The sequence below is a fragment of the Lagopus leucura genome, unplaced genomic scaffold, assembly GCF_019238085.1.
Source record: "Lagopus leucura isolate 7727_CA_CO unplaced genomic scaffold, USGS_WTPT01 Super-Scaffold_100159, whole genome shotgun sequence".
In the NCBI taxonomy this organism is placed as follows: domain Eukaryota; kingdom Metazoa; phylum Chordata; class Aves; order Galliformes; family Phasianidae; genus Lagopus; species Lagopus leucura.
In genome coordinates, this window is record NW_024962335.1 from 2,242,265 (window position 1) to 2,268,456 (window position 26,192).

At 42.0% G+C, this 26,192-nt stretch overlaps 1 protein-coding gene and 1 long non-coding RNA gene across 3 annotated transcripts in view; one reads left to right on the plus strand and one right to left on the minus strand.

The window, feature by feature from the left end:
* LIN7A (lin-7 homolog A, crumbs cell polarity complex component) overlaps positions 1 to 8,878 on the minus strand; it is a 48,414-nt gene extending 39,536 nt beyond the window's left edge. For both annotated transcript variants that reach the window (XM_042890482.1, XM_042890483.1), the window contains exon 1: positions 8,578 to 8,878. In XM_042890482.1, the coding sequence (XP_042746416.1) occupies positions 8,578 to 8,878 (301 nt within the window). The remainder of the gene's footprint in view (positions 1 to 8,577) is intronic.
* A 989-nt stretch (positions 8,879 to 9,867) lies between these two features.
* LOC122190118 overlaps positions 9,868 to 26,192 on the plus strand; it is a 32,505-nt gene continuing 16,180 nt past the window's right edge. Inside the window, exon 1 of the long non-coding RNA XR_006182082.1 lies at positions 9,868 to 10,242. This is a non-coding gene — a long non-coding RNA (uncharacterized LOC122190118). The remainder of the gene's footprint in view (positions 10,243 to 26,192) is intronic.

Sequence of the window (26,192 nt, forward strand, 5' to 3'; positions counted from 1 at the left end):
TCCTGTAGCTATAGGTAACTCGTAAAAAGATGCCCCAGCAACTCCACCAGCCTCACCTATCTCCTGAAGACAGCATCTCTCGGCCTTGGAGGATTCGTTCAGCAGAAGCCACTAATCATGCTGGAATGCCACCATTTGAAATGCCAGACAGAAGTACACTGGGCATCTTGCTGAAATGCTACTACATTAGAATACACCAGGAACCCTACTTTACAGGATACTTGCTTTTGTGATTTAGTCAGTAAGCATACAGCATTAAAATCAGGGAAGGAATTAAAAATTTGACTAAGCTCAAGAATTGTAGAACAGAAATAACTACAATAAATAGGCTTGTGCAAACAAAGAAAAACAGGACGAAAACTATTACTTCCAACTTGGATATACTTTTCTCTTAGCTGAATTCCACTCTTTCATCTTCCTGCCTAAGCAAAAGCATGTGTTAGTGTGTCCTATGTGCACACTGCAAAACAAAAGTATTGGCCATATGGGCAACCTCATGCATTACCCACACAGATACTTGCATCATGCTTTCTGTTTGCATAAGAGTGATTTTTGTTGGCAGGGAAGATGACAGGAAGGGGAGAAAAGGCACCAAACGGTGCCTCTCAAAGGGAGGCAAGGTTAACTTCAGGATGCTAATTCTCCATCACAACAGGCACTGTGCTGGAGCCAAGGCAGTTGCTCTCACTCTCCTCTCTGCTCATGTCATTACCAGTCTCCTGCTGCCTCTTCTCAGTTCTTACCTCCCCAACTAATCTGAATCTTAAATCTTTCTCTTTTATTACCAGAAAGATGAGAAAGATGGCTGTGGGCTACTGGCAGTTGTACATAGTTGCAATGCAAATCTTCACTTTAAGTCTAGCATCACGATTTTATCTTCTGGGGGCTTTTAGGTGCCTTGAGATTCCAGTAAAATGGCGGTAAAAAAATGGCATTCGTGCAATGGAACGGCTGTGACGCAGTGATTACACACATACACCTAAGATAAGATTCCCTGTAGGCTCAGGTAACAACAAGAAAGTTAATATCCTTTCTTCAATTTTAGTGGGTTTAACAATATTACTTTCTGCGGCTGGAATCCCTCTGGTAGCTGGCTACATACTAGCCATTTCTCAAGGAAGAGAAAAGAAACTGTTGAGTATGTGCATGGGAAAAGCTACAGTAAGAAGGAAACAGTGAATAAAATCCTCTGGCAGTATACCTAGGCAATAAACATATGCTGATGGTAGATCTCAACAACCGCTCACAATTAACTTACAACTAGGAAAGTCTATGACCTCAGAAGAAAGCCACGACCACTTCGATTGCTGCTGCAAGTTATGAAAAAAACTTTCAAATGGGAAACCTCTGTGGGAAAGTGCTCAGTGTCACTTTTGGAATGCAGTTGTTTGGTATCCTACACGTTGAACTATGCTGAGAACAGGAGCAGGAGAACTAGAACGCTTCTCAGCCTGGTATCACAAGAAGGGAGGTATCTGCCTAAGATCTCGGGAGCACACCCGGCATGTTTTAAGATGGCTGTACTGTTAGGAAGCAGAAAGTGTTGAATAAATTAGTGTAAGTTCCACCACTATTACCACTGGATTACAAGATGATCAGACATCAAATCACCTCTCTTTTCAAAGAGTGCTTCATTGATTTTAAGGCCAACGTCCTCTCTTACAGTTTCTCCAGTCTGCCTCTGTATAAGAACAGATGTGTTATCCTTTTATTCCTGTGCTGATTCAGTAAATAGCATTTGGCACAAACACTACTGCCAAACCTATTGGAAGCTGATGAGATGACAGTAAACAAGTTTCTGATGGTTAAAACTACTGCTGATGACTATGGTGATCTATATAAGCTATTTCAAGTGCATTTTTCCCTAATGCCTCACTGATTGCAGAGGGATTGACGCCTTGTTATCTGGGAGATTTATCCTTTTTCAGAAAACATGGTTGAGAAAGAAAATTAAAGAGTTAGTGGATATAAAGGATTAGTGTTTAAACTTGGGGTTCTATTAAAACAAATCAGTAAAAATGTAATTTTGCTTCAGAAAAAAATGAATTAAGTCTATTCTGAGCAACGCTCTTCTTTATTCAATTATCCACGTTTACACAGAAACAAATCAATGCTTTGATGCTCTGTGTATTCCTGGATACTTAATTGTTCTATATTTTAAATAATAAGAGTTCTCTGATCTCTTCTGGAAATCCACTTTTCTAATCAATCTTTTCTTCTTTAAAAAAGCAAAAACCAACAAAAAGCCCTATTATTAAAGGAGCACTAAGGTAATGACAACTCATTATGAGAAGCATTTCCTGGTGACTTAGCAGAACTACATACAAGTATATAAAATTATATAAAAATAGAATGTAACCATTCTATTTTGAACCATGGAGAAAAAAGTTCTGAAAAAAAGTTTTCATCTCTCTCTTTTAAACACAGCTGAGGTCTGAGCTTGTAGTTTAAATACTCAGGAAAGCATCATTACTATGCAAATGTGTACTTCTGAATCAAACCTGCTCATCTGAACAGAGAATCAATTGTTGAATATTTCTTATTCCAAAGGTGAATTTCCAGCAACTATCACAAAGGAAGCTGACTGAGATTAACTTTGAAAATCTTGGGTTTGTACATACATATACAGTTTACAGCATGTTAGTATTATTTTTAAATGTCAAAAAACGCATAATGTGAAATAATTTAGATTACTATGCATAAAAATAGCACCCCTTGTGCTTTCTGATATTATCTCTCAACTTGTTTCAAATGGTCAACCCCTCACCCATTCTGGAGCTTGTCGTGGACTGAAATCCATGCCAACAAGCTTCAGCAGAAAGCCCCATTTGAAGAACGAGACGCATAACGTACACATGCAAGTTCTGTTTATCACTTCGTTCTACAGAAGATTAATTCAGGTAGGCTACAAGAATTATTTCATTGCTACCATCTCTATGGAATTTTTCAGCCTGACAGACCAGGAGGAACGTGAGATCCCTGAGCAGGAGGGGATCAGAGGTGTCTCTCACCACTACTGTCTGACTGCCCAGTTATGTGCTTCTAAGACAAACATGATTGGAAATATCAGATATTCCCCCTCTACACTCTATAAAAGTTAAACATTAAAAATGCCACTTTTTGAAGACATTTCCATGCATCTTCATGGCATGAGCCACAAAGGCACAACTCTCTGGAGGAAGGCAGCACCAGAGGCCCGCTGTGCCTGGCGCGTGCTGGAGATGATGCAATGAACTTTTCATTCACTCCCACGCATCGTGACAAAGCTCAGTTTCAACATCCCATCATCAGGAGCTGCCTCAGGCCTGAGGACAGAGCTCTCTCCTTGATGCCCAGCTTGCCTCGTAACATAGAGCTCATGCAGCAGCGTGCCCAGCCAGCTCCACCAGGCCAGTCTTCTACTGCCTTGAGGCATCCAAGTCAAATGTGTGCATTTAACTTTTCAAAATATGTTATCAAAGATTACATTCAGGTTGAGACTTTCTCATATTCTTGCTGCAGATCTCCAAGAGACTATATGTGGCTAAAAAAACCTCTTAAACTGCATGGATCCTCAAAAACACCCATATTACCTGCTTACCTTAATCCATTCCTTCAGAAAAATACATGGAAAAAAAAATCAAATACATGTTGGCATACTGATGGAAAACAAAAAAAATCACATTTCAGACTGAATCCAGAATGGTCAATTCTCTCTGTTTCTACAAACAACAGGCCTTTTTGTAGCCTCAGAAGAATGAATTTGATTATTTATATGTCATCAGCTGGCACACCAAATAGAGGAACGTTAGACTTAAAGCACACAGCACTTGCAGAAGTATTTTTCTCCTTTAACACGCCAGGTTGGAGAGCAGTACAAGAAATCTCTCTGACAGATGGAAACGCTTTGTTGAAAGCCATGCAGGGAGCAGCATAACCGCTTAGCACTGTTTTGAAGGGCTTAACCGCACTGTAAAAGATAGCTGGCCTTATGCTGTACCTCTGTCAAGGAGTATATTTCACACTTTATGACTCTGACTTCATCTTACTGACGAGTACGTTATACATTTTTTTCCACAGACAGTATCTAGCAACTTATACTCAGTATTCAGTTCTGTTGTACAGAAATGTATAAGCATTGATGGGAAAAAACCCCATGTATGCCCTCTAGCATGCAAATGGTCAAATGTCATCTGGTCGTATTTCATAGAGTACATCTACCTCTGCTATCAGCTGGTGGCTGATAGCCATCAAATCAAATTATGAATTGATTCAATTACATATTTACTGTCACTGAACACGATGCTTCATTAAGGATTTTCAGGAAGTTATGGGACATCCCTCCACTAAAAAAAAAAAAAAAACTTCTTTGAATTCTTAAAAAACCAACAGAGATTAGCTGTGTGCCACAGCTCAAGAGCAAGAAGTATTTCCAGTTGCCTAGGATATAATTGAAAGTGAGGAGAAATTTGGTTGTCAACAGCCAATAGCTATGACCTTGTCGTGAAACTTCACAGGGATTAAAATATCAGCACAGTATATTCAGTCTATTCAAATTTCTTCTTTTATCCTCAATCACATGAAGAATTGAAACTACCAGTGCCATGCATGAATAGTAACTATATAAAGAAAAACGTAAGAGGACATGGATTATTAATAAAAGACAGTTGAAAGCTCTCCTTCAAATGAGAAATATTTCCATGCACTTAATCATGCAATGGTCTTTGTACAGCCTAATTGTATAGAATCATCAAAAGCAAGAAGTTCTGAAAAGTGCTCTTTTAAAGCTGCCATTTTCACGGTCGGGAGCAAGGAAGAATAACTGAAGTTTTGCAGCAATCTGAGTAAATAAATGGTCAATTTTCTGTCAGAGCAGATTTTCATCTCAGAAGAAAGAGCACAAGTAAAATGTTATGTAAAACAAGCTTGATGAAAACTGCCGAACTAGTAAGACAGAGGAAGTTCAGAGTGGAACACACATTATGCCTAGCTAGCAAGATGCCTGCTTCAAACTGTGTGCCTCCATACGACCATTCCTAAAACGAGCACCAAGGGAAGAGCAGAAAGGTGCTCCCTTCCATCATATACCTTGGAGCACAGTGTTATTTGCAGAAAAAGCTTCCATTAGACTGTGCTAAGGCACTCATTGAGTGCCTCACACCCATCAGGAGCTTCCTGTATCTGCACAGGGCTTTGGGGAGAGAAAGGCAACAGAATACGGCCACGAGGGAGATGCGAGCTTTGTCTGATGATGGGGAAAGTGGCCACTGCTGGTCACCACCGGGCTGTGGCACGCTGAAGGCACTGTGAGGACAGGTAGAGGCAGTGCTGCTGATCGAGTGCTGAGAACAAAGCACAAGGTGTGCCAATAAAAGTGGCACGCAAAGGTGAAAAAAAAAAACAAACAACACAGCATGGGCATTTTTAAACATTCCATTTTGATCTGATGTCCGAAGAGGCAAATTAAACCAGGAGCATACTTAAAAAATCCATAATCTTGGACATAAAATGAAAAACAAAATCCAACCTTACTTTGTCAGTTTACATAACGCAGCACTGTAACTTTTCACCTCAACGTGGAACAAGCACAGCTTTCAAAGTTTCTGGCATCACCTCTGAATTGGCCTAAAACCTTCCCACAGTGAGGCCTGGTGGGCTCTGGGGATTACCGACAGAGTGCCACCCATTCAGCATGCAAGATACATGCAAGAGACAAGAAGGTGCACTTCTTTCTGTAAAAGACTGACAGAGTTGCTTGAAGACACTCGGAGGACAGGCTCTGCCCCTCACAAAGCTCACAGGCACATGAAGCTCAGCCCAGAGCCGTACCCCCTCAGCTCCAGTGCTTCACATCTCTGCACTGAAGCACTTGCTGATTCCTTCCCCTCCTCCCAACAGAGCACCACACAAAGGTCAGGCAAAAGCCTTGGAGATTAAATTGTAAGTGATTAAAATTTCCATTATTTTGTGAACTTGTTCTACATATTAAAAAGCCCTAATGGAACTTGCACACATTTGTGCAGGTAGAAAGGCACATGATGACAGGAATTAAGGAAATTAATTCCTGTGCTTTGGACTGAAGTAATCTTCCAGAATGTAATTGGCTTTCAATCATTCACACACAACATGCCCTTCACCTTTAAATGGTAATTCATTTTACCACACGATTCTGAATTCCACTTGTGTCAGGCGCTAGGAATGCTCCCATCCCTGCACTGAACACAGAATGCAGGTTTTGTCTGAGAGCAGACGTCGTGGCCTAACTCAGATTTCTGATGTATGCATCTATACGAAGTTTTACTATTTCTGGATGCCTCAGTGGGGGAGAACAGCAAACATTTCTTAGCCAGAGATAAAGCAAATTCCCTACACAATGCATGGCAGTGAGTGCTGCCTCTCGTGCAATGCTATTTTCTTGCTGCACATAGCACTCTGTGGGGCACAGCCTAGTGGATACAAGGCTACAACTCTTGCCTGGGCTGGGCCTACATCACAGCAGAGCTGTGCAAAGTGTAAGTGACAGTAAACATAGCTGTGTCTGCTTCAGTAGAACAACCAAAATGTGGAAAACCACCCTGCATAGCACTTTCCTGCTTCCTTGGCTGTGAAAGACTACAGAGGAAGTACCTGGAAGCACCAGGCTTGGGTTGCTCCTGGAGTGTCAGCCCACCCTCTCCAGCTGACATAATAACAACTTGCTATGGGTGACAAAGTGTATCTTGCTGACGAGATGGCCGTCTGCAGGCCAGGTGCAGTATTTAAACCTATTTCTTCTTGCCCATAGTTCCCTTCTGCACATCACATCCTACTGCTCCGTGATGTTACGTCTCCTCACACTACTGTCAGCCCTGGCTGACAACCAGGGAGTCCACAACGCAAGCACCTCTGCCAAATATTTAGGCATATTCTGGACACTGACAACAGATGTTTACATTTAAATTGGGACTAATTTGCATTTTTGTGTATCGTGGATATTTTAAAGCACTGTTAGTGATGAAAAGAAACGTGTAATTCTGAAATAGTAATACTTTCCTTAGAAAAGCCAGGTTTGCTAATGGATTGCCATCTGTTCAGCTCTTTGCCAGGAAATAGATTTGTCCTGCTTACTGAAAACAGTATTAGGGTGAAACTGTAGATTACACAGTGGATTTCTGAACAGTTTAATTTCAAGCGCATGCCAGCACTTTGTTATTTCAGTAAGAATAATTTTAGATTCACCTTTTCTTCAAATGTTGAAATTAAAACCATCCAGCAAACTCTACTTAGTGTCAATAGGAAAAGGTTCTTCACCAGAGGGTGGTCAGGGACAGGAACAGTCTCCCCAGGGCAGTGGTCATTGCACAGAGCTGACTGAGTTCAAGGAGTGTTCGGACAATGCTCTCAGACATAGGGTTTGATTTTGGGTGGTTCTGTATGCAGCCAGGATTTGGGCTCAATGATCCCTGCTGATCCTTTCCAACTCAGAACCTTCTGTGACTCTGTGAAACTCTGCAGAACTGGTTTGTTCTCAGTCAGGTTCCAGTAAAGGTTCCTGCACCATCTTTTCTCACCTTGAAACTGGGTTCATCAGGCTTCTTTTGCATAGGATTTACAGGAAGATGCTCCCTGTCTTGATCTGAAAGCCTGTCTTAATCCTCTAGAAAGAACACGTTAAAGAAATAAGCAGCACTGGCCTAAATTCTGCTTTCAAGAGTACAAGACTTATACATGTTCAGAGCCACTCAGGGCTCCTTGATGGAAGTTAAGAAGAGCGATGCACCTGCAACTCAAGAAACTGTTTTAGGAGCTGTGTGACCTCTTTAACTCACAGAACCACAGAAGCAAAACAAATCAGACATCAGGTTAAGTTCTTCTCCTTTGTGACCACAGAAACTGAACAGCATTTCTGCTCAGCCTTGCAAGCGGCACAAATGCATCGCGAGGGAGTCGTCCAATTTTCACAGCCCAGAGGCAAAAACTGAATTTAAACAAAAGTTCGTGATTTCAGCACCGCTTTTCACTACCTCAGTCAGGCTGCTGACACAAACTCAAGGCTAGCAAAACATCAACTGCTCTCTCTCCGCGGACCGAGCAGCCGCCTACAGACACGCACAGCACCCTGGCAGAGTAACATCACACAGAGTAACACCATTACCGTCAGCGCGCAGCCACAGCACCTCCGCACCGACCCCAAAAGCCGCGTTCCGGTGACACACGCACCCCTTCCCCGGGCGCCCGCTCCGCCCGCCCCAAGCGCACGGCCGCCGCCGGACAGGTGCGGATGTGCGCCGCGCCCCGGCCGCGGCTCTCCCGCAGCAGCGAGGCGGGGGAAACCGGGCGCACGGCCGCGGGGCACCTGCGCGGAGCCCCAGCCCTCGCCGTGCAGCCCTGCACGCGCCCCCCGGCCGCGCGGCCGCTCCCCGCCGGCGGACAAACTTTCCTCCCGTCTCCTCGCTCCGGAGCCTCGCGGGGAGACACCGCCTGCCCGCCCACCCGCCGCCTCCAGCCCTTACGCCGCGGGGACGGGCGGGCCGTCGCGGCAGCGCCCGCCGCCCGCCTCGCACGGAGCCCCGCGATGCTCGCTCGGGCCGGGCCGGGGGCGGCAGCCGCCGCGCTTACCTCTGTCCAGCGTGAGCGGCTGGACCGCGGTCAGCGTCGCCATGTCTGCGGCGGGGCTGGAGCCCGAGTGACGCGCGGCTCCGGCACCGGCGTGGAGCGAGGGGAAGGGCGGGGAGGAGGCTGGCAGGGAGAGGGGGCGGAGGAGGAGGGTGGCTCCGTGGGAGGAGGAGGAGGAAAAGGAGGAGGAGGAGGCGAGCGGGGCGGAGAGGGCGCCCAGCGGAGGGCGGCTCAACGCGGACGGGACGCCGCGGTGCAGCGTGCGCAGGGCGGCCCGGCGGGGCCCTGCGCGTGCTGCCGGCATCGCTGCGGTGCGGGTCCGGGCGCGGCGGGAGGCCGCCGCGCTCGCCTCGGAGCGGAGTCTCGGGGCCCACAGCCCTGAGGGACGGGCGGCGTCGGTGACGGCTTTCTGGGGCCGGGGGCGGCGGGCGAGGGGCGGTCCGTCTGTGGCCCCGCCGCCCGGGGGTGCCGCAGCGGAGGGAGAGCGCGAGGGCGGGGAGCGCCGCAGCGCCGCCTGCGGGAGCCGCCGGGAGAGGCGACGGCGGAGTCCTTAGCAGGGCTGCGTTGCACCGACGTGTCTCCCCCCGCACCGCCCTTCGGACGGACCCACAGTTGTCAGCCCCGTCTTCAGCCCTGAGCCTCGTCTGGGCTGCCACGTGCTCCGGGCCGTCCTCGGGATACTGCGCGATATGTCCGCAGCTCGAGGCTGAAAGGCAGAAAGGGAAAGCTCGATCGTGGGTGCGTCGTGGTCACCTCGTGCGGGTGGATGTGCTCAGTCCATTCAGGACAGGAAGCGCTCGGGCTTCAAGCTGAACTTAGCGCTGGAGCTGTGCAAGGCCGGCCAGCAGCCGGCTGGTTGTGCTTGCCGTGCATCCCCGTCCTTAGCCCGGAGCCCAGGGGGCGCCGTTCTGCTGCCTCTCCGGAAACGGAGGTGCAGTTGTGCTGCCTTCCACTGTGTGCAAGTACGCAGAGAAGTGACATTGAGTCACAACTGAGTCCCCTTTGACTGCTGTCCTGTGCGGTACCTGCATTGTTGCACTTGCCCAACAAACGCCAAAACTGGGAAAACTTTAATCCAGAGGGGACATAGCACTGTTCCTCTCGTTCAGTGGAGAGCTGACAAAACGCAGAGGGTGTGAAAATGCAGCACGAACAGACTGTGCATTGGTAACAGCTGTAATTGCCAGGGTATTTAAGTGGTAGTAGAGGTAATTAGGGAAGCTGTGGAAATGTCACTAAAACTTTCAAGAGATTAAAAATACATATGGCAGTATTAAAATTAGAGAAATTTAAATAATAAATATCCACCCACTTCTTTTGCTCAACTCAAATCAGCACAAGTTTCTCTGATGAGTAAACAATGAACAGTAGCTCATTCAGATTTCTTGACAAGAAAACGTTTTGTTTGGCTAAAACACTGGAGTCAAGAAAGCAGTTCCTGGCAAACAGTCAGTTTTTAAAATCAAAATTAATGTGAGGATTTTTACTATGTAGACTTTATGTACTTGCAGAGCAGCTGGATCGACATAAAGTGCAACAGTGCCTCTTACGCAGTCACATTGCTGCACACAGGATTCACCATCCTCAGTGGGGAAGAAGTTCGTGTTTGAAGCCATAACAGCCTAATGTGACAACACTCAAACTGTTCTGACACTTAAAAAAAGTCTGGTACGTGTATAAAATTATGTTTAAACAATATTAAAAGCAACAGTTAATTAGTTGTTTTTCATAGGGAACGTCGTAACCTCCAGGCTTGCTCTTTTAAACTGCCATGTTGTGAACAGACTTCTTGAAGCAAAATGCAGCTATAACAGTAACTTTTCTATTAATACCTGTGTATCGTTAATGCCAAATATGTCGCCTTTTAGAAATATACGTGTTTAGCTAATTCAGTGTTTGTGCTTGAACGGGGTACCTGTGGAAAGCAATAAGCTTATTCCAACTTAATCCTTTTTTATCTATCCCTGGTCAGATTTCATGTGCTCTGCCATAGGGGCTAATTGGCACTCAGATGAGAGACTTGAATGGGAGTATTATGTGCACTCAAGGAAGATGAAAAGCAGCATTTGCTGAAATTAAACATTTCCTAATCAGCATAGCTGCACAGTTAATGCTCAAGGCTGTCAAATAACTAGCCCAGGGGTACTTAAAGCAGCTGTACAGGGAAGATTTTAGAAGTTGTCCTGCAGAATTCCCTAACTTGAGAAGGGGGTTGGAATGAAGCAGGGAGCTGTGGCTCTTGCTTTCCAGCGTCAGTTCCCAGGAGAAGTAGTGGACTAACAGCAAAGGTCAGCAAGAGTAGTGCTGGCCAGTCCCACCTTAGTGAATGTGGATGTTTTTAGACGGAAGGCACTGGTCTGCCTCCCAGCCTGCTTGCTGATTCCTTGGTCTGCACTGGAAATTTTAATTCAGTGTCATGTGATGTTTACTGAACCAAGGAAATGAGATTGAATTAACAGAACTTCGAGCATACAAGCTAGAAATGGGCTTACTGACAGGTCTTCAAAAGTAGTCAGTGGTCAGATGCCAATGAACAAGACTATTTCTCATAGGATGCCTGCAGACTTACTCTGTCAGTGCAGTATTTTATTGTAAGATCTAAAATGGGGATATAGAGGTGTTGGTGGCCATGCTTTGAGATGGCACGAATTATATTAAAACATAACATTGGAGGTGGGTAAACCTTGAAAGAAGTTGTCCATGAAACAAAGAATCTCTGTCCTTTGGTATTTTCCAACCTGACTGGGTGAAGATCTTGGCAACTTGCTTTTGCTGTGAAGTTAGCCCTGCTTTAAGCAAGGGGTTGGACTGGATATCCTTGAAGTCCTTTTCAGTGCCTATTATTCTGTGATTCTCTAATAAACTGTCCAAATAGTGGTGAGAATTATCTGAATAATTTTTCTGAATAGTTACATCCCAAAAGTAGTGTATTTTTAATGCTGCTGCATGCAAGTGATGAAGAGTGTTCAAGGAACATTTGGACTGTGTTGATGGACATGGTTTAGTTAGAACTGTTGGTGATGGGTGGATAGCTGGATTGGGTGATCTTGTGGGTCTTTTCCAACCTTGGTGATTCTATGATTCTGTGATTCTATGATTCTACAATTCTAATGCAATGGATACTTGCAAGACTGCAGGTAGTTTTGGGGAGGGGTATTCTTATGTGACAGTCTCAACACTGAGTTCTTGGTGCGATGTTGCCAGAAGCGCTAATGTGACCCTTGGACATACAGAAGAGAGATACTATGCAGAACCAGCACAATGACCTTCACTCTGCACCTTGTGTTGGTAAAGCAACTTACTGAAGTCTGAGATCTGGTGTTTGCCTTTCAAGGTAGAAAATCAGCTTTGACATAAGGCTTAAGGATCTCAGTCAAACCTTATCAAAGAAAAGGGTAAGAAGGAACTAAATCACTCTGAATAGGTCCATGTATATGGATGAGGCTTAATGGTGGAGGGATTTATAGTCTTAAAATTTATTGTCTTACAACATAAGGTGGCCCCCTGGCTGGAAGTTTCAAAATTCAGCCTTGAGTAAGATACACCACTGCAGCAATAAGGATAACATAGGGACCAATTACTCACTGTTGCCTGTAATCTTAACAAAAATTAGAGGTCTTTTGAAAAGGCTTGCTTTGATTTAACTTCTAAAGAAAAATAGAATGGCCAAGGCATTCAGGAGGTTAGATGAGATCATGATTGTGATCTATTACTCTCATGACTTTTGTCACCCTTTGACTTCCCTCATGAATTGGTGCTGCAAGGGCCAGAGTATTATTTCTCCACAGCACAGTGCAATGGAACATGGAAGAATAACCAGAGTAGCTCTGAATGTGCTCACTGGCTGCGTGAGTAGCACATCACCTGTCCTAAGCTTGACGTGGGATAATTAACTCACAGGAACTGAGATGCAGCCACATAACAGGAATACTGCAGTAAGTGAAGCTTTTCACTTCAGCGCCAGAGCCACATTTTAAAGTGGTGGAAGCCCTGTTTCTGATGGCAACAGAAGTTTGTGGCAAGAGGCTGTATCACACTCACTGATACAGTTAAATCTGTGTTTGGGTTACAGTGCATTGTATTTTAGTCAAGTTCTGGATGTTCGTCTTTGAAATAAATGTCTTGTCATGACTAAACTTCACCCTAGGTATTTACATATGGGTGGCTACTTACCTTTCCTGTGATATTTCAGTTTGCTGCAGGACTTGTCTTATCCAGGTTTACATAAAATAGTTTGTTAAGCATTTACTTTATTTCACTAGAAGCTACAAAATAGATTATTTCTATTATGTGATATAGTTTTATTTTGATTATGCCCCTTTCTTTTGAAATGTTATTTCACCACTAGCATCAACTTGACAATATTGAGTAATGCTGCATATTGTAGTTGCAGGATTTGCAGGGAAATCAACTTTTTACATAGATAGGTAGTGATAGGACTAAGGAGGAATGGTTTTAAACTAAATGAATGGCAATTTAGATTAGATGTCGGGGGAAGTTTTTTACCAAGAGAATGGTGAGGTACTGGAACAGGTTGCCCAGAAAAGTTCTAGATGCCCTGACCCTGGGGGTGTTCAAGGTAGGTTGGATGGGGCCTTGGGCAACCTGATCTAGTACTTGATATTGTGGCTAGCTACCCTGTCTGTGGCAGTGGGGTTGGAATTTGATGATCCTTTAGGTCCCTTCCAACCCAAGCCATTCTGTGATTCTATGATCAGCTGTTATCAGGCGTTTGCCCTTCAAACACAGTTTGATTATGTTTGCATATTGCATGAAACTCCAGGTTGTTTCAGTGAAGATTCTAAGTACAGTGACCTTTCAGGATTATAAATCTAACCTCAGTACTGATTCCCAACATGCATTCAGGCTTTTCTCTTTTTTATGCTGACTAGTCATTTCACTTGTACCTTGCACATCAGTGCAACTAGAAGTTGAGATTTCAGTAGTGTCGAGAGTTTTCAAAAGACTGAGGATCTTTTTCATCACTCAGGCTTGCTTTTTGAATGTCGTTTTGCCTTTTTGGGGAAAAAGAATCCTTCCTTTTTAAAACCCATTAGTTATTTTCAAGCAGTTTCCATGGCAGAATTTGCTGTTTGAGACATCTAATGGTTTAACAGCAGTTTGTTTATTGGGCAAAGAATTGCATCAATTTCCCAGAAGAAATATCACTTAGTGCTTTCTGAGAATTAGATGCATTACTCACATACACATTCTAATATCATGTCATGGATTACACTTTCTGGATAACTTCATTGCTGTTTTCCCAAACGCTGAGACCAATCTAGTCTTTAAACATACTTTTTTTATTGTTATTATTTTTCTGTTTTTGTTTAAGACTCAACTCCAGGTGACTACAGGGAGAATAGGATCAAGCTTTGCTGAATGTTTCTGTTTATCCCCGCTGTAATTCAGGTGGAGAGTCTACTCCTCAGTCCAGTGAGTTTCAGCATATAGTCTGTAGCAGACTGATTCAGAAGCTAAGAAGAACAAGCCTGTTGTGCAGGACCCACCCCTTCTTTTAGTCTTAGTGGCAGTTTAAAAGCATCTACAAATGCGACTTTTAATCCTTGATCACATTTGGCTATCCATTCATCCTTGATTCTGATTCCCTTTGTTACCATGACTTATTGTAAGGAATAGGTCTCTACATGAAATTTGTCTGTACTGAGGCCCTTTGAGTAGAATAAATTGCCTTCTATGAGGCCACAGTTAGCTGGTTCAGGGTCAGTTTAGGCTTTGCCTGCAAGCACTGTACCTTTAGTCTTGGCATACATTAATTAACACGGGTTGTAACTAGTGTTCTTGGTTATTTGAATACTGAACAAAAGCATTATCCACCTACCTTCTTTGTCCAGCCTATTAATGTGTATTTTGGATTGAATTTTTGAATCAGTGTGATTCATTTTAGAAGAACCTATGAGCAAAAAAAAAAAAAAAAAAAAAAAAGAGAAAAAAAATTACACATCTCTGTAGGAGCATGTTTATTGATTACACTCAACCAGGTTTCTCAGTGTTTATATCAAAAGAATTTTGCACAGGATGCAGATGGAGAAAGAATAGATGGTGAAAAAAGACAATCTTGCCTTTAAAGGATGCTAAATCATACATTTTAAATGTTAACATAAATGTTAACATAAATGTTAACATTTTAAATAGTTCTGGAATCATCAGTGGTCATCTAATATGAAGTGACTATGGAGTGGTGCATTGTCAACCACAATTCTGTAGAATTGCTGTGACTAATTAACTTAGGGATCTGAACAGTGCGACAGACACTGGCTATCAACCTTGTACTCACTGAAGCTGTTTGCCCTGTGTTCATTTTCAGGTGAAACTGGAGACATTAAGAGATGCAAGAGATGAAAATGGGTAGGACCTTGATTACAAGGACATATTGTAATTAACTCTGATTTTAGTATACTCTGTAATGCCTTTTTGACCCCTAAAACTTAAAATGTGATTGGAAAGCCTTTTTGCAATCCAGAGTTCCTGTTCAAATTTTAATTGGAAAGTTGGGAAAAGCAAGGTGTTTGCAAAGCTGATGTGTTCAGATATATGAGGTTCAAGTTAAGTAATATCTGAAATCAGTGATTACATAATGAAACTATCCAGAAAACCAGGCTTGTTCCTCTGAGCATTGAAAAGCGGAGACAAACCAGTGAAGAATAAAAACCTCACCACCTGGAGAAAGTGTTGTGACTGAAATGAAACTCAGTAGTATTTCTGTTTTGGGCCTGCTTTCTATTGAAAAGAAGAAAGATTATTTTAGCTTTCAGAAAGCAGATTTTGATTGTACTGAAGCTTTGTCCTGCTTTTTTTAGTGACATGCATGGAAGAGATGCTATTTAAGCTCTGCTGTAGACCAGAATGTGAGAGCTACTTATGATTGCCGTTCGGAATAATAATTTGTCTTCAGAAGGAGTGAGAGCCAAGGGGAAGAAAGTGTGATTAAGTTGTCTTGATCTAAGAAACAGTTTAATGGCTTTCTCCGCATCTCAAATCAAGACCATTTCGAGGCTGATCTGTATGGCATGGCAAACATGCCATTACATCTGGTCAGTGCAACATCATCATCTCACTTGCTAACTTATTCTGTTTTTTTGTGTATCCCAGTGGCAAAACCAGCTTCAGGTTCTGTGTGGGTTTTAGATGTGTACAAATCCCGGTATGTCTGTTTGAAGTCCCAGTATTTTAGTGAAATTGTTTTTCTACCCACAGTTTGGAGTTCTGCATCCTGAGAGGGAGAGTCTGCGAGAATAATCCTGCATCTGGTTATACTCTCTCTGCTCTCATCTGTTCTCATGGTAAACTTTCTTGCTTCGGTGTGGTTAATTTGTGAGAATATGGGGCTGAGTCTGTTAATAATCTAATTAAATGGCATATACAGCATTTTTTTCATGGAAGGCCTTCAGGGAAACCTGAAATGTACAGATGAAAGGTTTCTGGCTGATTTCTGAATGACTTATTTTTAATATTCAGAGGAACATTTTCTCTTGGTGCTATAGGAACAGCATTTTCCAACACATGCTGTTGTCCATCTGCTCAGAGCCCTCAGATGACACCATTCTGGTAAATTTGCTCTTCATTCACATTTAGAGCCATCAAATTTGCCTTCAAGTTGTACCCGTGTTTCTTTCCAGGACAGAGAACAAATTCTCTGTTTTTCTGTGCTAATGACTGCAGCACTGTCAACAGTTTTTATCTAACATTTTCTTTAAATAGAAAGATGCTGCTGGGATTAACTGCAGGGATTAACACCGGGTCACAGGGGTCTTGTGACCTGCTTTCTCCCAGCCACTGATGATGATCAACAGTCCCTGTAGCAGCACTCCAGGCCCATTAACAGCTATCATCAAGCAACAATTAGCCTCCAATTTTTCTCCAAGACTGTGTTAGTTTCTGCAATGACAGTCACAACCATCAGTGACCGCAGTGAGCCTCTTAGCACAGGGAATTCTTCCTGTTCAAGCTGAAGCTTGGCTCTGTGGTGCCATCTCCTAGTGTTGGCACAAGAAGCTACTTTTTGTTGCATCTCTTTGCCTAGTCAGGCAAATTCCCTTATGGAAGTATTGTAACTTGTGCTCTACTGGCAGCCCTTGGAGTTGGTTTCTGTGATTATGATGACCACTGTAAAATTGCTAGCTTTTGCCTGATGTGATAATTTTTGTGAGGAAAGCCCAGGCTGCACCTGGTCTGTGTTTTCCCAGTAGCATGCTTCTGTACCAAACCTCTTCAGCATCTTTCCATTAATGCCTTTCTTTCTACTGTGATCTACTGTGGGGCTAGATTACACACACTACCTGTGTAGCGACATATAAAACAGGGTAATTACTCCTGAGTGTTTCCTGATTTGGGGAACTACAGTGGGCTCAAACACAGGCATAGGGATAGACCTGCCTTTGCCTCATGGTCTGGAAAGTATCCCTAACAGAGGCCTTCTGCTTTGTCAGAGAAGGAGGTGGCAGAGTAGGGAAGGCAAATTATGGGAGAGAAATCATGCCCTTGTTTGATTCTGCTTCACCTATTTTTGCTGAGTTCAGCTTTGTCCTTTGACTTAACTAATGTCTTACTTTAATAATCCCCTTCTGTATCTTTGCACTGGCCAGTATATGCATTTCATGTACTGAATTGCCCCAGATGCATTAAGGACCTGCCCTGTGTCTACTGCTGATCCAGCCACCAAGCAAATGAAGTCAGGTAATAAAATCAGTAAAGGTACAGCATTGAATCCTCACAGTCCTCTAAAGGATTCAGCTGAAATACAGAAGTGCTGCTTTTCTTTACTTGGAAAATTTAGCGCCCTGAAAGCAAGCCTTTCATATCTAGTTCTTGCCCAACACCCTTCCTGCATTTACACTTGAATTCCCTCATCTGCCTTGGTGGAATACTTTTAGTTTTGCTCTCTAAGATCCTCTCTGCCAGATAAACCCACTGACTTAATCTACTATATGCCAGTGAATACTGGAGGAGCTATGGCAATGATAATGTGGCAGAATTAAACCCCATATATGTGTATTATGCATATACGTACACTTGCATATAGAATACACTTGGGCCAGCTATAGCCTATTACTGCAGTTCCTTCTATTGTCATGGGAGCTCCTCTTTTAATCACCTGATGATATCTCATGTGCTGGGAAAGAGGAAAGATGTTTAGGAATCTGGGTAATGAAAACCCATAAATCTGTCTGCTCTCCCTGCTGTCTTAAGACCAGCTTTTCTGTCATGCCAGCTGGGGAATATACTCCAACGTCCACTACCATCCTGGGTTATAAGCCAGTGTGGAACATGAGCCCTATACAATGTCTATTATTTACTAAGACTGAACTAATAAATGTTTTGGAATCCAGTGGACTTTGTAGAGTTGACTTTCTCTTTGTTGTACTCTCCAGAGCCCTGTGCAAAACCTGCTTGGGCAGCTAGGGTTTTATTTGATTATGCATGACTGAAATAATGTAACTGGATTTCCATCAGAACACATGACAGTCCAGAAACTAACTAAGCAAGAACAAGAGCAAGAGAAGGGCACTGCTATCAGCAGGCTGTGGGATGGGAATTTGCTAGACTTGCCATTTTTGTCTTTTGCTCTCTGTCCTCCAAAGGTCTCAATTTTGCAGTTCATTCATTTTTTTCTTCTCCTGAAGTGAGACTGAAGAGACTATTTTGAGCTTGAGTTCTCTGACAGCAAGAAGGGAAACTCTTTATCACACAGATGGGCCAGTGAGAGATTTAAAGTCTGTTTTCTTTTTTCCCTCTAGAGATACCTGTGAATTCTTAGTACTCATGCAAAAGGCAAGCTGTGTCTGTTTTCCTAGCTTGTGAAGGATTTAGGATCTGTTTATGTGAAACTGCTGAACCTGGCTATACTTCAAGATATTTCCAGGAGAGAGGACTATTATGAACAGATAACAATTGCAAAGAGCAGGGGATTTGGGATCTTGGTTCAGAATCACCTTTTGATATGGGGATTAGAACCGTGAGGTGTGGAGCTAGAAGGATTTCCCCTTTACATTCAGACCTTGCAACACCATCCTCCATTACTTATATTTTAAATTTTCTCTGTGTAGCTGGAGCGTACTCTGAGCAGCCTGATCTAGCTGTGGATGTTCATGTTTGTTGCAGGGGAATTGGACTAGATGACCTCTAAGAGTCCCTTCCAACTCAAATGGGTCTATGATTTTTTATGATTCTATTACAGCCGGATGGCTGCCCTGCTGAGTGCTGCCACGTCAGATGCCAGTGCTCCCTGCTTGTGGGGAACACTGCCACATAGACTGCAGTCTTAGTGTGAGACTCTACTGATTTGTATGTTATAATACAAAGTGATGTCTGCTGCCAGGTTAGACCCTTCCTTATGTAAGTAGAAGGAAGTGCAGGACCTCATCACTACTGATAGCCTGTGGAATGCAGGCCACTTGGGTCTACGTTGGCCCCCTCCAACTCCTCAGCTGTTTCTCTGCAGTAAAACTGAATGCTGTTGCAGTGCTGAAAGCTGGAGACATCAAAATTCAAAAACTTTCAGCTGTGAGCAAGCTCTACTTTGAATGCAGTGGCTTGGTCTGTTTTATCATGGTAGTCAGTATACGGTCATATCATAGGGCTCTATGCAGCAGGGGGCAGAGCTGAGCTGCAGTGGGGCTCCTTGCTTTTGGTTCTCATTGACAACATCCTTTAAATTAGAAGAGAATGTTTATAAAGAATTTGGGAAAGCCTACAGAGGTGATGAAGCAAGCAGAAATGCTGGAAACCACTGAAGCTCCTCAGCTGAGACCTGACTGAGAAGTCCAAGAAGAGGTTTTTTGCTCTTTGCTTTATGAGGTTCCACCTTATTTCCAGAGGTGACACTGCTCAAAACAGATGTACTGATGGGCCTTCCCCTCTACAAGAGATTCCCGCCTGGGAGGGAGAGAGCTATTAGCCTCCCCCTAATTCTGCTGTACCACCTTTCAGGCAGATGAGTAGGAGTAGATGCTCTGGGTGTTTGGTTTGATACAAGGTCAAAACAGGTGCAAAATTTGAAGACAATGAAGAAAATGACAAAGGCAATGACCAATGAGCTTAAAAACAAGTGCTTCTTATATATATATATATATATATATATAAAAGTCAATTTTTGATCTTTTTTTTTTTCTGTAATAATAAATGCCAACTGTAGCTCTGTCAGATCTGTCAATTGTATCTCTGCAGACAATCTGTAAAGGCTTAAGTTCCTCCCCCACTCTCTTTGATAGTCATGCTATTATTCCTTGCTCCCCTCACTTCCGTTAAAATACCATGTTTGATGTACCACAGGTCCCAGCACTGCAATTCTGTATTCCTGTGTTAGTATTTCTGATAAAAGCTGAAGGCTATTTACATCTGTGAATCAACTACGCTGTATTCAATGGAGTATTTAAATGGATGTTGTGCTGTGAGACTGGCCTGCTAAGGAACTTTGTTAATAATAAGTGCAGAAAATGCTTTTTAACTGTGTTTCTATGGCATTCAACCCCTGAGAAATGAAGTCTAAAACCACTTTCAGTGATACACACAGGAAAAGAGTCTCTCTGTACATGTACACTCATCAAATGAACCTCAGTGAGGCATGAAGGCTATTTTAGGATCCAGGGCTCCATGATACTCAGCTGTGCTAATTCCCTGGAAAGTTGAGTAGGGGAATGTTTCTGCAGAGAAGCCCCAGGCTTTAAACTTGCCTTATTCAAAGGCACTCCCCTATGCTACCGGGCAAATAATGACATGGAGTGCAGCTGAAGACAACACAACAGCCATTATTTTACAGGCTAACTCGACAAAACAGCGTTGTGGACAAGCTAAGAACAGTCAGGCTTTATACTGAGCATAGCAAGTACACTTTAAGATAATATATCAGTTGCATACATTAATTTATACGGCTTATGTTACTATCAATGAATTAGACAGTCAATATCACCAGGACTGATAGAAGAACTGAGGAAATCCAGGGGAATGGGCAAAGTAGAGATGTGTTTTGCCAGTCAGTGACTCTAAATATTTTAGTACAGAGATGGTCAGTAATCTAGGGCAAAGCTGAAATGCAGATGTTAGACATTTTAAAAGGATTATTTCTTTTTTTTTTTTTTACTAACTCATAAATGAAATGTAGCTGGCACTATATGACATTCTACCTTGATATCAGTGAGGAAAAAAAAGAGAAAAATGACTGTTTTGTTCACACAAAAATGATTGTGGCTGAGCCCATTTACATCACGTTTCAATCATTTTAGAAGCAATGATTTAAATATTTTTACCAGTGAGGTCTCAAGATACTGTAGGCATTAATCCACATTCACCAGGACTTGAGGTCAGTCATGTAGAGCAGCATAAACAAAGATGGGCAGTGTGAAAGGGGTTTCTACCCCCATTTTTACGAAGACTACTTTTCTCCTATAAGTAAATCAGTTTCAGAGAGTGGGATTATGAGTCAGCCACAAAGCTGGCCTTGTTTAGAGAAGTACAGAATATAAATACTCTAAAGCTTTAGAGAGCAGATGGCAAGAGATTTAAGAAATGCTTAACCACTTTCTCCTTTGAACTGGTCAGTATTGGGCCCAGAGGTCACAATCAAGCGTCTCCAAGTTTTCCTGCAGTATCTGAATTTAGCACAGTTCTTCTGTCTTATCGGGCTGTTAGGATCCATCCTTAATCACTCAGCAATGCAATGTAGCGTCATGGTGTTGGAGGGTTATAATTGCAAGGGAGTGTTGCTGCAGAGAGCCCCAGCACATTGCTGGCAAAGGAAGGAGACAGCTGATTTGAGATGAATTTTCTTTGCCTTGGTCCTTCATTTCTATGTGAATTGCAGGAATGAGGCTTGGTTATCTTGACTGCCTGCATCATTGTCATTGATAGATTGCAGTAGGTTTCTCATGCTATTTTTTTTTTTTTTTTTTTTTTTTTTTTCTGATTGGGGATCAGGAAACACTGAATGAATCCAAAATGATTTTTTTGGATGTAGGCAAACTTAAAACATGACAAGAGAGATCATCAGTAGTGAAGGATATTTTACAGAAAGCAAATTCTTCAGAATGATTCTCTCTATATGCTATGGAGTTTCAGCTTTAGCCAGCTGCTGTAACATTTGAAGTTGTCAGATTTCAGGAATTATCAAGAAATGTGAATTGTACTGCTGTCTTCACGTAACTTATAGGAAGCAAGAACAGTCTATAAGAACTCCTGAAGTATTTTATCCTTTCAGCAGTCTAAGTTCCAAAAATGTGGGACAGATAGGGGAAAAACTGAGCAAAGACATAGGGAACTGTGTGGATGAGAGCTCTGAAAGTAAAAGAACCAGGAGTCATTCTGAAAGGATGTGAATAATTCCTGATGCTTCACAGAGAAAAAAGAGAAGTATCTTGTGTCTTGTCATAGAAAAAAACAAGCAAACAAACAAAAAAGCAAGGAAATGATTGCAGGGCTTTCTCTAATTATCTTTTGACTATCTATTTTATACATATATACATATATATATGTATGTATATATGTATATATATGTATATATACATATATGAATGTATATATACATATATATATATATAACTTTATATATACATATATGTTCCTACAAGCACTAGCAGGTGGCTGGGTATATGTGCCTTTAAAACATCTTTTGTTTTTGTAGCCTGTTAGCACAGAATGATGTCATCTTACACGTGGCTCGTGACAACAGCTTCCTGAATTAGAGTATGCTCTTTCATGCTCTGCTCTGCTCCTGCAGGCAAGACAGATTCATTATAATTAGAAACTTAAGTCACTGCTCTCACTAACCACTCATGAGATTGGAAAAGACACCAACAAAGACATCAATTATTTAACTATAATTTATGCTATTGTGTCCAGATTAGCTAACTGCTAAGAAAATGCCATTTATTTTTCAGTAGCACAAAGAATAATTGATGTGTTGTAGTTGAAGCATGTGAACTGCGATGATAATTTAGCATAAATATTCAGCATTTCAGGAATCCCAACAAAGGAACAAACTCTTTGTCCTTACCTTTCTCTGCCTTTAATCAGCTTTCCTTGCTGGGTGAATGCTGCTATTCTTAGTGTCTGGCAGAGCAGGCTGTGAAGCTGACTGTCAGCAAAATGACACAAATTATGTTATCACCTCTCCCTTCTTTACAGACCCTTTCATAATTTATATCTTAGTTTTGAATGTTGTTAATAGGTCTGATTTCTTTTTCTCTCCAATTCTTAAAGAAAAAGGTACTTCTTACTTTTGGCACAATGTACAGCAATTTCTTTCTCTTTATTATGGGTGTGCACATATATATATATAATTATACATACATTTATATGAGTAATAAAAATTATTATTGTGAGTTTGAAAATGGCAGCTATACTTTCTTCCTTTTGTTCTGTAGTGGAGCATCGGCATAATTTATCTTCCAGCCTTTTACCCCTTTGCAATTTCACACTGTCCCAATCTGTTCCCAGTCTGTCACAGATAAATGCTACCTATTTTGAAGTGCAGAATAGGTGGCTTGAATTTATACAGTTGTATAAATCTTAGCAAAAGCTAACAGAATAGTCATCATCTGGTATTCAAGTCAAAGCCTCAGAAGAACTCAGGTCTGTGTCAGTAGCTTAGTGCAGTGCCTCTGGTCTGCTACAGGCAAGGACATCCCAAGTTTTCTGGATTAAAAGGCTGCAGGTTTGTACCCCAAGGTTGAGAACAGAGCCAAGGAAGTATATGTGCTACTCCAGGAAGTTAAGAGTGGCTTTTGAACATCATAAAACACTCAGAGTTCCACCTCTGTTAAACTTTTCAGGTCCAGTTCACTCCTCTTGATGCTGTCTCACCGCTCACAACCCATTTAGACTGAAGAATACTCCCAGGTCAGATGTGGGTTGGCCTATCTCCTTCATGGGACCAGTTCTGCACGTGTATTTTGTGACTGTCTCTCAAACTGAGTGTCAGGCCAAAGGCAGTGAGAAAATGTGGCTTAGGATTTGGAGAGGACTGACTGCATAGCTCTCCATGTGTTAAAACATTCCAAATAGATACTCAGTGCCTGAATAATTTAAAGATTTATTAAAATCTATTATTTGTAAATTCTTCCTTAACTGTGGATGTTTTAAATAATGAAGATCACAGCTATTCTGAAATGTCAAGATCATAAACTGACTGGATCTCTTACACAATGTATCGTGGTATTATCGTGGTATATTTTCATAGTTTCATGTTTATCTTGCATGGGTTTTAAAGTAGAAGTTCAGTGGCGCTATGGATTAATGCTTGCTTTCTCAAGAAATAAAGCAAAGTTATAATTTTCTTTCAGATGCCATGCTTATTTCATTAATATAAATATTTTTATTAAAATCAATAAGTTGATAGCACTGAGCTATTTAATTTTTACTGCTTTGTAACTTTTCCTCAGCTTTCAATATGACTTAATTTTAGGATCAAAGTTGCTGGAAGTAGAAGCTTAGTAGCCTTTTCTATATTCATGGAGTACGGGTCCCTCTAAGTCCTGACTTTCAATTCAGTCCTCGTTACGAGGGAGCAAAATAGCATTTTCTTATGTGTCCTATTTATATTATTTCCTCGTAACAAGTAGTTGTATTAATTATTGCAGTATTTTTAATCTTGGATATTTCAGCTGAACGCTTCGTTGAATTATTCCATTACCAAAGTATTTAATTTTTAAAAGCGAAGAAATTTATAATATAAAACCTCTCTATGCTGTCTCTGCTTGACATTCAGAACCTGCCTGATCCTTTCCTTACAGAATTTATTATAACACTAAAAATGAGTTCTTTTTTTTTTATTATTATAATCAAAGCTATGTAGCTAATGTCTGAAGAAAACTTTCTGACAGCAGGGAATTTTCTGGTAAGAGTATAAGTCTGATAGATGCCTATATGGCCCTGAGATCAATATTAACAAACTGCTAGTCAGTCTGTCTCTTGAGCATATCCAAATTCCTAGTTTCAGCAAATATCGCTCTCATATGAAATTGACATGGTAAAGAACATTTCTTCAGCACAGACGGGTTGATGCAGTATGTATTTAAACAAAAATCTGACAGATCTAATCTGAAATATGTAACATTCCAGTTTCACTCTTGCTGTGTTAACTGATGCATTGCTGACAAAGTTTTAAAACAATGATCTAAATGTGATACAAATCAGCTAACAGTTACTGAGTGCTCTGGGGGCACAAGTCAGCTTAGGTGCTCATAGCTGGCAAGAGGATATTGATATTGACATAGAGATTTTGGAAAGGGTCCAGAGGAGGGCAACTAGGATGATCAGGGGGCTGGAGCACCTCCCCTATGAGGACAGGCTGAGGGAGTTGGGCTTGTTCAGCCTGGAGAAGAGAAGGCTGCGGGGTGACCTCATTGCAGCCTATCAATACCTGAAGGGAACCTACACCCAGGAGGGGAGTAAACTCTTCAAAAGGGCTGACAACAGCAGGACTAGGGGAAATGGTTTTAAGTTGAAGGAGGGAAGATTTAGGTTGGATGTTAGGGGGAAGTTCTTTACAAGGAGAGTGGTTAGGCCCTGGAACGGGCTGCCCAGGGAGGTTGTGGATGCCCCGTCCTTGGACGTGTTTAAGGCCAGGTTGGACGGGGTCCTGGGCAACCTGATCTAAATGTGTATGTTTGGTGGCCCTGCTAGGCAGGGGGGTTGGAGCTACATGATCCTTGGGGTCCCTTCCAACCCGGGTGATTCTGTGATTCTGTGATTCTGTGAAACCCTGACTAATCGTTTTAGGATGATTACAAGTAAGTGCGTATCATGTCCATTTGCCTGGGCATTTATTAAATGACATGGATGCCTCACAGCAGTCCTCAGAGAAGACAATCCCAGTGCTGTTTGTTTTTGCTTCCTGAGAATTGCATAATACTCACAGGGCTTTCTTTGGTGGCTTGTAGTGGAAAGAGTTAAGATTTCTTTGTACGCAGATGTATTTACTTGTATTAAACTTGTCAGTTTACGTGTTAATCTTGTCACCTTTCTTTAACCGTGTCCAACAATTACTAAGAGACCTCTGCTGTGAAATGCAAATGTAATACAGGAGACATACAAAGTTAGTACAGCATTTTCTGGATCAGCAGAAAAAAGATCTTAACAAATCTCTCATAGGTCTTTCCTTGGAGTTCCAGATACGTGGTTAAATAGAAACAGTTGGAGAATGAATATGCCTGAGGATGATACAAGTAGTCGTTGACATGAGTCTTCTATAAAATGAAGAAATCCAAAATGTAAATGTCTGGAAAAAGTGTCTTTACAGGAGAGGCAAAGGAAATTATAGGCATGGTTGGTGTGACCACTAGGTAAGAAAATTATTTTTCCAGATAGGAAGAGACTTACAAGGAGTGTAGCTGTGAGAACCTAATAGAAGCATAAATGAAAGAACCAACAGTGAAAAATATTGTGTTGAATTATTCAACAAAAACTTAAACCCACTGGTAACATAGAGCATGCATAAAATGACACTAAATTGAGGGTAACTAGGGTCTTCTGAATATATATTTTCTGTATGAAATATAGATATGTACATAAATACAGAATTACCTGTGATAGGTGAATGTGCCACACGGTCTATTTTATTGAAATAACTGCTGACAATTTATCAAGTACAGTAATCAAAAAGA